The sequence below is a fragment of the Amblyomma americanum genome, chromosome 1 (genome assembly GCF_052857255.1).
Source record: "Amblyomma americanum isolate KBUSLIRL-KWMA chromosome 1, ASM5285725v1, whole genome shotgun sequence".
In the NCBI taxonomy this organism is placed as follows: Eukaryota; Metazoa; Arthropoda; class Arachnida; order Ixodida; family Ixodidae; genus Amblyomma; species Amblyomma americanum.
This window is the reverse complement of record NC_135497.1, coordinates 216,873,262-216,885,935: the sequence shown is the minus strand read 5'-3', so window position 1 is coordinate 216,885,935 and position 12,674 is coordinate 216,873,262. Positions and strand designations below refer to the sequence as shown.

The 12,674-nt window shown below is 44.7% G+C and overlaps 1 protein-coding gene across 1 annotated transcript in view; it reads left to right on the top strand.

The window, feature by feature from the left end:
* The window catches only part of LOC144114619 (uncharacterized), a 46,468-nt gene that overhangs the window by 26,970 nt on the left and 6,824 nt on the right, over positions 1-12,674 (top strand). Inside the window, exons 5-6 of the mRNA XM_077648477.1 lie at positions 1,853-2,097; positions 8,622-8,852. Coding sequence (XP_077504603.1) covers positions 1,853-2,097; positions 8,622-8,852 — 476 coding nt within the window. The remainder of the gene's footprint in view (positions 1-1,852; positions 2,098-8,621; positions 8,853-12,674) is intronic.

Sequence of the window (12,674 nt, the reverse complement as noted above, 5' to 3'; positions counted from 1 at the left end):
TGTAAGCAAGCGCTCATCGAATATCTTGTTTCTTTTCGTATGCAGACTGCAAATCAAATACTGAGCAGGATGGAAATAGATTCAGCGAGAAAAACCGAGTTGGTCTCGTAAACTGCACGGCCTCTGAAGCATTTCCCAGCAAGGCGACCGTATCACCTGTGCTTCTTGTCGTGTTATCGCACGGCGAAAGTAAACCTTCTCTTGCTGCAAATCTCAAGACATTATTCACCCATGCACAGTGCCGCTTGCATCTTGTATCAAGGAAGGGACATGTAATGGCTTTCCAAGCAGCTATATAAGCAGCAGTCGCGCTGTCCCGCCCGTACCGATACACTATTGAGGAGAGTGCGCGCTGTCTAGAAAGATATTTCTTCATGGACTATTGTCTTCAACTACTCCTGCAGCTAATCCACAATCTGTTTGCGAAGTAGGTCGTAATAAAACTTTACGGAGGGCACTTGAGACAGCGTGCACGCTGTGCATACGCGCCGCCGGCATCGGCTTTATTCAGCTGTCACACTATTCAATTCCCTTCAACGTCGCTTGAGTGCTATATCGACAAACTTCTTGTGCTCATTTATAGAATCACGAAACAGCTTTGGTCAAGCTTCGCGACCCACGACGCACCGAGCTCGAGCGCCGATCAACTCACAAGGAGTGACGAATACCGAACAGTATTTATGAAAACATCGTTTTCATCGTCGGAACAGGCAACGACGTTAACATTAAAAATAAAGAGAATCCAACTCAGAAGTCCAGTGTACGCTTGAGATGCGCCGCTAAATCGAACTGACCCGGCGCTAAGTAACTAAAGAGTTCCCTTTCGGTCAACATTCCCTGAATAGGCAGTTTTATGGACGCGCACGAAATTTGTAGCACAGAAAAGCCAGCAAAAAACCTGTCAGGGGTGTCCTTTCATCACGGGTATACTCGCCGATTACCTTAGCTGCGCGTGAAGAACAACACAGAACTACAAATACACAAGATGCATATTGGCCCAGAGCGCAATGGCTAACGCTGCATGCTAGAACACCGCCTACAAATAGGGATTAAATGTTTGTCGCTGCGCAGAGAGTCTGTTCTATACCTGCAGCACTGCTAACAGGAGTTCAGGAGACAAAACAGAACTGTGTAAACTTGCAATGGATGGCCGAATAAGTCGGATCTCGTTCGAAGCGTAATTGACGATTAAAACACTCTTCACAGCCACTCACATACGCGCCATGCGGAATAGAGCACACAGTTACCTGCTCAACTACGCGTATTTTCTCCTTATGCACAAATAGGCCAGTAACGCTATAAAAGAAACATTTTTTTTCCACAATATGAACTAAACCTAAACTTCACTGCTTTACCCATAAACACCGCGTCTCCCACCTTGACTAGTATGGGATGACAGTGAAGAAGTGCGAAAACGCTACTTCACTACCAGCCCTGAAAAACCTGATGTCTGTCTCAAGCCTCTCAGATACTTGCAGAAACAAAATAAGTATTACCGAGAATAAGTTTCGAAACTGGGGAGGGACGAACAGATAGGCTTCGCTGGCCACTGCACGAGAGTACTATGCCATTTCCGCAGCCGATCACTCCTCGTGTTGAATTGCCACGCTCTCACGCTGTGCACTGCATATCGTCGTCTTCATCAACTTCCATCTACAGCGCGAACAGATCAGATCAGCTTAAACTCAATCAAAGCTTAGCCTGAGTCTAATATTGCTATTACCAGACGTGCCGACGACTCAGCAAAGCACAACAATGAGCTAACCAGGCAGCTAACCGCATGTCTACCCCGTTTAAGTACGTTAAAACTCTATCGCTTGTTTTGTTAACTGCGAGTCTAATCGCATTGCAGGTCCATCACTGGATGACCGCAGTGCCAAAGGGGGTGGCATTACACCAAAGCCCCTCAGATGCCGAAACTTCAGGGGCTAAGCAAGGAATACAGCAGCAAACCAGCGAAACGAGTCAGCACGACGTGACACATCACAGTTCATCAGGGCTGGTCGAAGACTTCGGTCCCGCAGTTGGAACACCAGCCGCACCACCATGCTCGGAGTTCAACGCTGTTTACTGTCCCTACACGGAGGACTACCCAATGTATGTTTGCATAGTTGATATTCATTTAGTTGCTAAGGCATTAGATCCCACCACAGGGAATCCTTCCGGATCCAATGGCCTGGGCAGTTTTTTTTTTTAATTTTTATTTCATGAAAACGGGGTGAGGACTGATGTTAACATTTTTTTTCGGTTCTCCGGGGTGGTGAACAACTACAAGCCCCCAAAAAGAGCGAATTTTTTACGTTCGCTATTAAGCCGACACTAAGTAACAATCCAATGCGCTGCTTTTTCTTGCAGGGAGTGTATTCGGTCGCAGGCCAATGCTACCATTTCAGATGTTTCCTTACACTGTTTATGAAAAAAAAATCTAAGAGGCGATTGTACATTGAAGGCAGATATGTGGACGGAGCTACAAAAAATAACCTCGTTGGAAAGACGAATTCAGCGCATAAAATTCGTAGCAGCCGGAATACGCTTGTAGCAATGCGCATCAAGAAATAGGTCGTAGGCTGAGAGTTTCCAGCGAATTGTCTCTTGCAAAAGTCACCAAACATATTTACGTCGAAGCACACGACATAATTTGGCGATGTCATCTACACGTGGCACTGCACGTGTCTACCTCAGCGTTTGGAAATACTCGTAGTTCACTGTCATTCAAAACTTAATATAAAAAGAACTGGTATGTCACGTTTTGACAGCTTTCACTGGGAAGGGGGATCATGTTTGAGGAGGATAAAATAGTTTTTTAAGTGCAAATAAATGAGTTGTTTCGACAACTATGCTTTAACATACGGGGATAAATAGGCAAAAAAAATATAACAATGCCACAATCGCAACAATAAGCCAAGATTCAGACTTCACGAATCCTGTGAATTTATCAATAAGAGGGCACCAGCTACTACCTCCTATCATCTCATTTCCGAAACTTCAGTGTTCACGAAATATTGATCGGACGCTTACTGCTCTTTATTTTACCTACGCCTTAGTTCCAAAAATTAAAATACCGCCATTCGTTTGAGTGAGTGGCATTGTAGAAGGCCTGACATGTTTTTGAAGCAGTGAAAAAGGGCCTGCAGAAATGGAATTTGTGTATTACATCAAAAAAAGAAGGGGGTGGGAGGTGGCAAGGACATGAAGTTAGGCCTAGATTTTTCAATCATTCTCATAATGTACAGGCACTTCATTTTTCTTCTTTTTTGCCGTGATTCTAAAAGCCGACAGGCCTGCTGAGTGTTATCATGCAATAGTATATTAGATATATAAATTCCAACAAAACTCAAAACGAGAACTAATCAAAAAAGTTTCTCGAGCTCTTTCACGGTGTGCACGCGAAAGCCGTAGGCAATCAATTGGAGAGGCTCCAAGGTTTTGTGTCCTTTTTCCTATTTTTCTTGCAAACATACGCCGTCCATCTCCTGCATGTCTGACCGCGTTCAACGATGGCGTTTCTAGATGTGACTAAAGCCAGTCTCTCTCATCAGCTTTTTGAGAACATGCGTGCTCTGCTTTTCGCTAATTCAGTCATTTCCACCAGGCTGTTAAACGGAAACCACTAAACAATAAGACGCCAACTATCTGCATAGAAACTTTGAGCACTGTAAAAAGTTCTAAGCCCAATGATAACGCATGAGACCATTGTGGCTGGCCTTATTATTCCTTAATTTTTTTTCCAAAATTCGAGTGCGAAAGTTAGGGAACAAGTTGCGATGAAGTTCTTTTTTCATACAAAAATAATATATTCGAGCTTGTCGCCTTGAAATACTCCTGCTCAAAGGAACATTGATCGCTATATCGCGTCTAGAAAATAAAAATTGCCGCGTAGACGGAGAGCTGTTAGTTTTTTTTCCATGTGCTTCATGGCTTGCAGTCATGTTTAGTACTGTGCTTTGCTTCATGCCTTGCAGTCATGTTTAGTACTGTGCTTTAATGCAACAACACTTTCAAGAGATGCGTCGACGCGTAGTGGATGGCGCATGCAGTCCGATGGCGCGATAGTCTTTTGGTTTCACTGGTGTGTCGCAGCAGCATTGACATGTAGTTAGTTATTTGTACGTATTGTACTGGAATTTATTTTCGGTACGTCTACTATTTGTTTTCTTCTCAGGAAGAAGTTCACATTTGTCAGTCACGTATTCATGGGAGGATACCTTCACCAAACTGGAGTAATCTCCGAGCAAAAGTTGAAATTTGAATATTCAGCTTCGATTTAAGATGTATAAAGAGCTGTGTTAAAAACACGAACGAAGAGCTGCTGATGGCTAATTTTATATCTAGGCCCACATACTACAACACAAAACCTTACATTTTGCGAAAGGATCAGGTGATTATTGAGACATAATATGAGCGTTTGATGACGGGCACTGATTGTTAGCGTACTGCGTGCTAACACAGCAAACGCCGCCGGTCAGTAGGAGTGGTGCGCCGCTTACAACGAGTACATGTTTCGCCATGTCGGAATACTCGGTAGCAAGCACTGTCAAGAATTCTTTGGCGCTCGTCGCGCGGCACATCCATGCCGTGGGCAGCACTACAGTGCATATATGAACAAAAAGGTAACAATGTATGCGCCATCGAGGTGAGACACTTCTCAAAGTTTTAAGACCTGTTTTTGTGAAGCCAGACTGCGCAATGATTTAAATTGTGTAATGCCAGCTGTTTTTATTTTTACAGAAAATAAGCGCCATACCAACTCCTCAGCTATGTGCGTGCCTTTGGAACTCCTAATAACCCCTTCCTTGCTAATCGTCCTTCCTTCGCTGTCCGGCAGCCAATCAAAGTGAAATGCGACATCCTCTGTGCTCACCATTTATGCCCCATTAAGCAGTGCTAGTAATAAATTCTACCATGCTGACATTCGCGCACACGATAAATGTTGGGCTCTCACATTTGAATGACCCTTGCTTCCGAAAGTGAAATGCCTAAGCACGACAGAGGTTATAAGCTTAGTTTCCCCCATAAAGAGAAGGGTCTTCGGCACAGTCGCTCTTCGAACCCGCTTGTTTTCTGCACGAGCTCTAATACGAAACATTTCATGTGATAAAAGTTGTCGCATTGCATCCTTTCATAACTACTTTCCGGTAACGATGTGGTGTTCAACCGTTCCAGCTCAGACATTTTGTCGCAGTTTATTAAGCGCTCCGAGCGAGTGTTGACGGCAGTGAAACGCATGGAAAAGCGCAAACCTGTACTCAATATTAATTTATTCATAGAGTTGCTGTTTTCCTTACATTAGTAACACGAGTTTTCATATAAGGCCCTGAGGAGGATTACCGTTTTGGGGCATTATTTTCAAAAAGGAGGCCACAAAACCTGACAATTGTTTGTCTAATACATGCAGCCCTTCTAGAACTGTTTAAATTCACATAAGCTTCCTGTATGAAGCCGAAAAGTGGGCATAGCCTAGACAAAGATCTTCAAACAGTTAGGTTAACAACTAAGTCATTTTAACATAAGGTAAGCCCAAAGAGAACTTCGGTCGTTTGAAAACCAAACTGGCAATGAAATAAGCTTTACTTCTCAGAATATGTTGCTAATAACAGCTAGCACGTTCCAAAATTTTATACATGACAAGTGGTGCAGACAATGCTCACTTTTATCTGCTGTTTTGGGAACCAGAATTATTGTTACGATCCCTCATTTTTTTTCTGGTCAAAAAAAATTCTCAAATACTACTGTACAGATATATGAGAGGATGTATGCATGTATAGCCTACACACACTTAAATGCTTATTTTTTATTTCATTGTATTTTGCAACAACACAACTTTTACGTTGTAAATATATATCTACAAATTGTGCTTGACATAACCACTATGCATGGTCAGTGCATCCTGTTTCCTTGAATATATGAAGTATTCTTTCCCAACCTCAACCAGAAGCCGTCCAGATGTAAGCCAGTTTACCAACTCCCACATCATGTAATGTTTACACTGAAGGTAAAAGGCATGCATGGCCTTTTAGCCTTTTACTAAGTACTAAGCAACCACTTTGTTTTCATTCACAAGGGCACTTTCAGAATTTTGGTCGAGTTGTACAGACAACATTCCAGCTTGTTTCTGCATGTGTCACCATTGACTGCCTTTGAGCACAACTCTCCAGGCTTGTTTGCACTGCTGCATTCCAGCTTGTGGAATTCTCATTGCAATATGAGCAAAGGAATGACTGCTAAAATAAAACTGGTCGCCTGCTGTCACTATGCAAAATACAAAGCCATGCATTTCAGCGCAGTGAGAGATGGCTTGGCTCCTTTAATTGTCACCCCACTGTGCTATTTCTATTTTGGCTTTCCTAACGGACCGAATAACGTTACGGAGAGATATCAGCACTGTTGCACAGTCACTCTTCTGTGAAATGCGCAACTGCTGCAGTTATAACTGATTTTACATGTTCCAAATTACTGGGAATGTCATAATTTTCTCGTGAATTTGGGTTCGTATTCGACAGCAGTGTGCTACAATATGGAATTTTTAATACATGCACAATTCAGACACACACTTCTTATATCGATGAATAGATATTTTGCAATAACAGTTAAGTGGGCAGACAGCAAGGAGGCCTGTCTACTTGACAGTGACAACCAACGTTTATAGATGACAACTAAAGTGTGCATGGATTGATGAAAAAGCTACAAAATAAAGGCAATTATAATACATGTAAAAAGACTGCAGTGTGCTAGTTTTAATAACTGATGATTTAACCCGCGCCTGATCTCAGCTATGTGAGTATTCCTGTTATAATTACAAACGATCGAATATGTACTGCTAACCTATAGTAGCTTGTCCTAGTCCCGTTTCCTTGGCTCCAAGAATTCGCGATACGAATCGCGTCGTCCTTCTTGAAATCGTTATTGCATGTAAGGGTATAGCGTAACTTTCAACGGGGCCTCTCTTCAAATATTAGTAGGAAAAATCCTAGATCGTAGTTAGAACGGTTGCATATATGGGTGGTCTTCAGCGGAGTCCAGCCGACTAGCGGTCGAAAGAGTTATGTCACGATAGCGGTGTGTTGCCTTTTTTCACTTTCTGAAGTAGAAATAGCGCAAACGTTAACCGTTTCCTGCGCCGCTGTTTTAGAACCTCGCCTGAGGTGTTGCAAAGTTTGTTGCGACTTCGTTCGCGGACGTCAGAATCGTCCGAGCCGAGATCCATGACTATCACAGCCGATCGCGGTATTACCTGCTACGAAAAATCTCACAGCTAAACATGTCTCGGGTGAGCCACAATATCAATGTGTGCGTATTTGTACGGCAAGATACGTTCGTGTTTTGCTACGGTACATGCCTGTGCTGCCGTACGGGCGGCACTGATGAGCGCGTCAATCAGAACGCCGGAGTCGTCCGCTCGGTCGCACGCAGCAAACTTGATAGTATAGCACCTCATCCTCAAAGCGCCCACACGCGCCCGTGCGCATGGTCGCAAGGACGCGTGGGCATGCGAAAAAAAAACGATCATACAGCAGCCTTTAAACAGTTTGCAAGAGGAAGAGTAGGAAGGAGGAAGACATGGAGGAAGAAAAAGACCTTCAGTCACGCCCCTTTCTGTCTTGGTTTTTTCCGCAGTAGTTTTTTTTTTCTCCTTTTTTGGTTGCCATGGTCATGTAGCCTGACATTCACCTCTTAAATACGGGTTCGCCTCTTTTCTAAACAAAAGTTGATAGTCCAGCGTTACGTCCTCTTGTCCTCCTTGTTCTTGTGTTCCGCCCTTTCTTGCTCTGGGATCTGCAAGCAAGAAAAAAGAGCTGTATGCCTCGAGGGTCACATGCATCTTTTTACGCAATACGCTTGTCGAGAGGCTAGTCTTGTGCGTTCAGTCCAGTGTCCTCAATTCCGTCGTCCATGATCTGACGATCGTTCACGCTGCAAGCTTTCTGCGCACCGAAGCAAGTGCACTCGCAAGGGACGTGTGCATTCTCCTCGTTGCCACGGCAGACGTAATAAGTGATGCTGTAGAAAACGGTCCCAAATTTGAAGCAGCCCGTTCCGAAAATTAAAAACGTCGTTCAAGAAGGCATTATCATCAGCTCTTTCTAATCACTCCTATGTGGTGTCATAAGCTCATGAGCCGCGGCAGCTCTGCACACACACACCTCCGCCGCTTCCACGGAGCGGGTGGCTTAAAGCGTACTCTTGCAATGTGTGACACATGGTCGCTGTCACTCTCCTCTCAATGCCTGTAACTCAGAACCCTAGTGGCATGATCGCTGTCCTGGCTTGACATACTCAGACAAAACTTTGCATTGTCTTGTTAGATTTTAGAGATACCAAAGGCAGTGCTGCTTGACGCGAGCGGAATAATACGGAACTTGGTGGTATGAAAGCTCCGCGGTGAACTTTGTGGAAGCATAAGACCAAGGACGCAAAGTGCATCCCGTATTCTTTTTTTGCGCGACGAAGTGCAGAGGACCGAGATTTCTTCCTCAAAAGTGCGATGCGTCGGGTTTGCAAAGAGCGGACTGAAAGCCAATCGCTCCCTGCGTTCCCTCAGGATCATGGGAGTGAAAAAGAAGCTCGCGTAATTTACGCTTGCTCGCTCAAAAACAAACGCTGTAACTCTGTTCTTTCCGCAGTGACGTCGTCATCCAAGTGACCAAGTTTCTGCGGTGGCCTCTTGAAAAGCTCTTCAGGGACCTGCGCCACTTACAGAGCCCCCCACTGGCAGACGACGGCAGCGCAGCCCTGGCATGTGATACCGTAACGAGAATCGTACGTCCTGGCTGGGCCAAGAATACGGACGGCCGCTGGTTCGTGGTCATTAATACGCTCTATTACGAGCAATTTGTAACGGAGATCTCGTGCAGGTAAGCTTACAATCAATGTTCGGTTTACCTACGGCTTACTGAAATACGTTGTTTGGAAGGAAGAAACCGAGTTCGCGAGTCTTCTCAATGCGAGCTGTAGTCTTATTGAAAGGAAGACTTGTTAGTGAGTCCCGTCATACACTTCCCGCTACGCCCCAAACGATTCTGCTAAAGCGATCCTAGCTAATGCAATTGATTTTTTTTTTCGGTAGTCCGGTGCTATCGACCTTGACGAAGTGGTTTCTTCTCGTAAACGCGGAGACAATGTTGCCACGCGTTCTCAGCTTAAGCAAAACCGGCTCCCCTCATCAGATCTAGAGTACAAGTGAAAGATGACTCGGAGGGAATGACAGAAGACGGAAAGTACTGAAGATCGATGACGATTATGTACAAGGATTTCAGTTTAAACGTCCTGCACAAAACAGTCATTTCTAGACATGCGTATAACCTTGACCCTACTTTAATGACATCTACTGCTTTGGCAGCGCGGAAGAATATCTGCGAGGCGATGTAAGCCCCTGAGAATGGCCATAGGGGGTGGTTGAAGGGGAAAGCATGGCAGATGTCGATCGCCTAAGGTGTACTGGCCGAACTTCTGCTGAGAGAACATAAGCTCGGACAGCTCGGCTCAGGAAAATTACTGTTTTCCATCACCCTGCCTGCACATGATCGCGAGTTGGTTCACCATGCCATTCCGAATACTGCCAAATTCCACAATGGTGATTTCATTCTCTCTTGCTTGAAATGACAGTTCTGGTGGGTACACTTGAGCAGTGAATGCGAACAAAGTGACCAGATGCATCAAAACACACTCTATGCAGTACGATATAAACATAATGAAAAATGCCATCTGTCTCAGCAGTGCTGTCGAGTTGAATTCATCCAACCGGTACAGTGCCAATATTCATTATTCCGGGTTGTGCACGCTACAAGTGCAAACGTGCGCCACAGTTGTGATGAGACTAAATCCCTTCGGTATACCTGATCATGCGTCATCCAGAAAAACAAACACACTATATCCACAAGCTGGACCCATCTGATGGCAATACGACTGCAGCAGTATTTTATTTTTAGTTTTAAGACAGCTAGCATCGAGATCATTTTCTTTCCCTTGCATTGTTCTATTAAACCGGAAGCTAATACCTTGTGCGTTTCTGTGTTCCTGCCTCCACCTCTGTCGGGCTAAGGCAGCCTTAAATTATTTCTGTCCATTAAATATTCTACTTGTTTGGAAAGGCAAGAAATAACTGAGTTAAAATTGGCATTCTCCCTCGAACGCGATGGCATAATAAGGGTCTCCTCCTTACTGACAATTATTGAGAATTAAGAGAATTATTCTCTTCGGCTAAAAGCACAACGTACAAGGGAAGATGCAGAAAAGACAGGTTAGAAGATTGCCCACCTCTAAGGAATAAATATTACAACAAAAACAGCTTTTGCACGTTGTCTTAGAGAAGGTAAAAAAAAGTTTCTTTCAGTTCAAACAGCTAACACCCATATGTGCATATTAAACCTCTTCTCATGTCAGGGTCGCCTGCGAGTTTTTTGCCGAAACTGTGTGAAGCAGACAGTTAAATTAGAGCTTCCTTTTTCGCTGCCGGAGTTCTTCAGACTGAGACGTGTTTCGAGCACACAGTGAGCAAATTGGGCACATCGATTTCTTCCCCTCGAACTCCGCATGCGTCTGGGCGTTTTGCTGCAATTCACATTGAAGGAAAATACAAGTGCACCACGTTTTTTTGTCTGCGTGCGTGCGTGCGTGCGTGCGTGTGTGTGTGTGTGTGTGTGTGTGTGTGTGTGTGTGTGTGTGTGTGTGTGTGTGTGTGTGTGTGTGTGTGTGTGTGTGTGTGTGTGTGTGTGTGTGTGTGTGTGTGTGTGTGTGTGTGTGTGTGTGTGTGTGTGTGTGTGTGTGTGTGTGTGTGTGTGTGTGTGTGTGTGTGTGTGTGTGTGTGTGCGCGTGCGTGTGTGCGTGTGTGTGTGTGTGTGTGTGTGTGTGTGTGTGCGTGTGTGTGTGTGTGTGTGTGTGTGTGTGTGTGTGTGTGTGTGTGTGTGTGTGTGTGTGTGTGTGTGTGTGTGTGTGTGTGTGTGTGTGTGTGTGTGTGTGTGTGTGTGTGTGTGTGTGTGTGTGTGTGTGTGTGTGTGTGTGTGTGTGTGTGTGTGTGTGTGTGTGTGTGTGTGTGTGTGTGTGTGTGTGTGTGTGTGTGTGTGTGTGTGTGTGTGTGTGTCGCGCGCAGGCTTGCTCTTTACAGGAACCCAGCTATTTTAGTCGACGAGATTCACTGATGGCGAACAACAGACGAATACCTCTGTCACACTGCAAAACAGCATCTAATGTCATTGATCAGCTGCTTCATGAGAATTTTTAATGTGATTACTTTGGATTGATATTGGCTTGCGAAACTCATTTTAATTCAGCCTTTCACCGGGTAGATGGGCTTGACAGCAGGTAGGCCGGAGAAACGAGGAACACGAAAATATTATGTGTGCACCGCCTAAGTTAACAGTTTTGTTTCTTGAGTTCTGAAAAGAAATGCTGATTCTGGCGTGAAAATATCTGCACGACATGCTGTTGTGAATATATCTATATTACTATCTGTCTCACAGCGCCCCAGCATGCAGGACGGCCATGCCCGCAATCGATCACTTCTGTTTCTGAGTATCCTGTTGGTTAGTGTCCCGCGTACGCTTAACTCGGAAGCACATGAAACTGCACCTGAGCGCTTCGCCTTTCGCGTGTGAATTTCGCCCTCCGCGCTCCACCGTGTCAGTAATATTGCTTGTTTAGATTTATCACATTTGTAGTTTACTTCATACATTTGGCCAAATGCACTGACGGCTGAAGTGCGGCAGCATAGCTAGAAATAATATTCTTGCTGAGGCTGGTGACCACGGAAAACACCTGTGTATGGTTACCATGGAAGGAGGAGAAGGGTCGCGACGAGGTCACTTATAACCTCGCTGTAAGGAATCACGACAATGCAGCACGCAGAGTGGTCCGAACCCAGTTGCGTCACTTGTGACAGCCTATAGTTCCTCTGCCTCCTATCCCCTCCCACTGCTGTGACGACCTCCCAAAACACATGCATAGACTTCGTTTTTCCAAATTAGGCATTAGTCCAACGCTCGCAACTAAAGTGAGAGGTCGCATTGATTTAGCTTATTAGGCCCCCTTACCACCCTCAACCACCTCTGTTACGGAAACTGAGTTGTTCAAATTTGTTCAGATCATGCCATACTTGCCGCTTGCAATTTGCAATACAAAGTAGTCACCGCCTGGATACGGTCAATCACTCTTGTGGGTATGCGCCATTCTATGAGGCAAACAACAACAACTACTACAACTCATCTCCTGGCGCTATCAGATCCCAAAGCTTTCTTTGTAAATATCAAGGATTGTGAAAGAGGTGCTATTTAAAGAGCAACTGCGTCTGAAAAATGAAATGAGTGGTCTATATTAATGCATATTTGCATGTCGCTCTCAAATTCTTTACCTCATAATATATCTAAATACACCTCAACAGCTGAATCTCGCGTTACGCAGTGGTAACCATCCTTTGATTTTTTTTCTTTACTAACGCGGATCTAGAGAAAGGTGAGACGGAACAACTGCAATCTAGCCAAGTTCGTCCCATGATGGACCTTCATACCAAGGTTTTGCTTTAGACAATATTCACCGCTATGCAGCGGCTGCTTCCCGGTGTGTGCACACCCGGAGTTAAAATGGCAGTTCCTATCCTGAACACTGTGCGGACTCTACTGACTGCGCTTTTGTAGTCTTCCTCAAAATTGCGCTCGAGTTGTAGGGCATGCGCAAAGTATCCA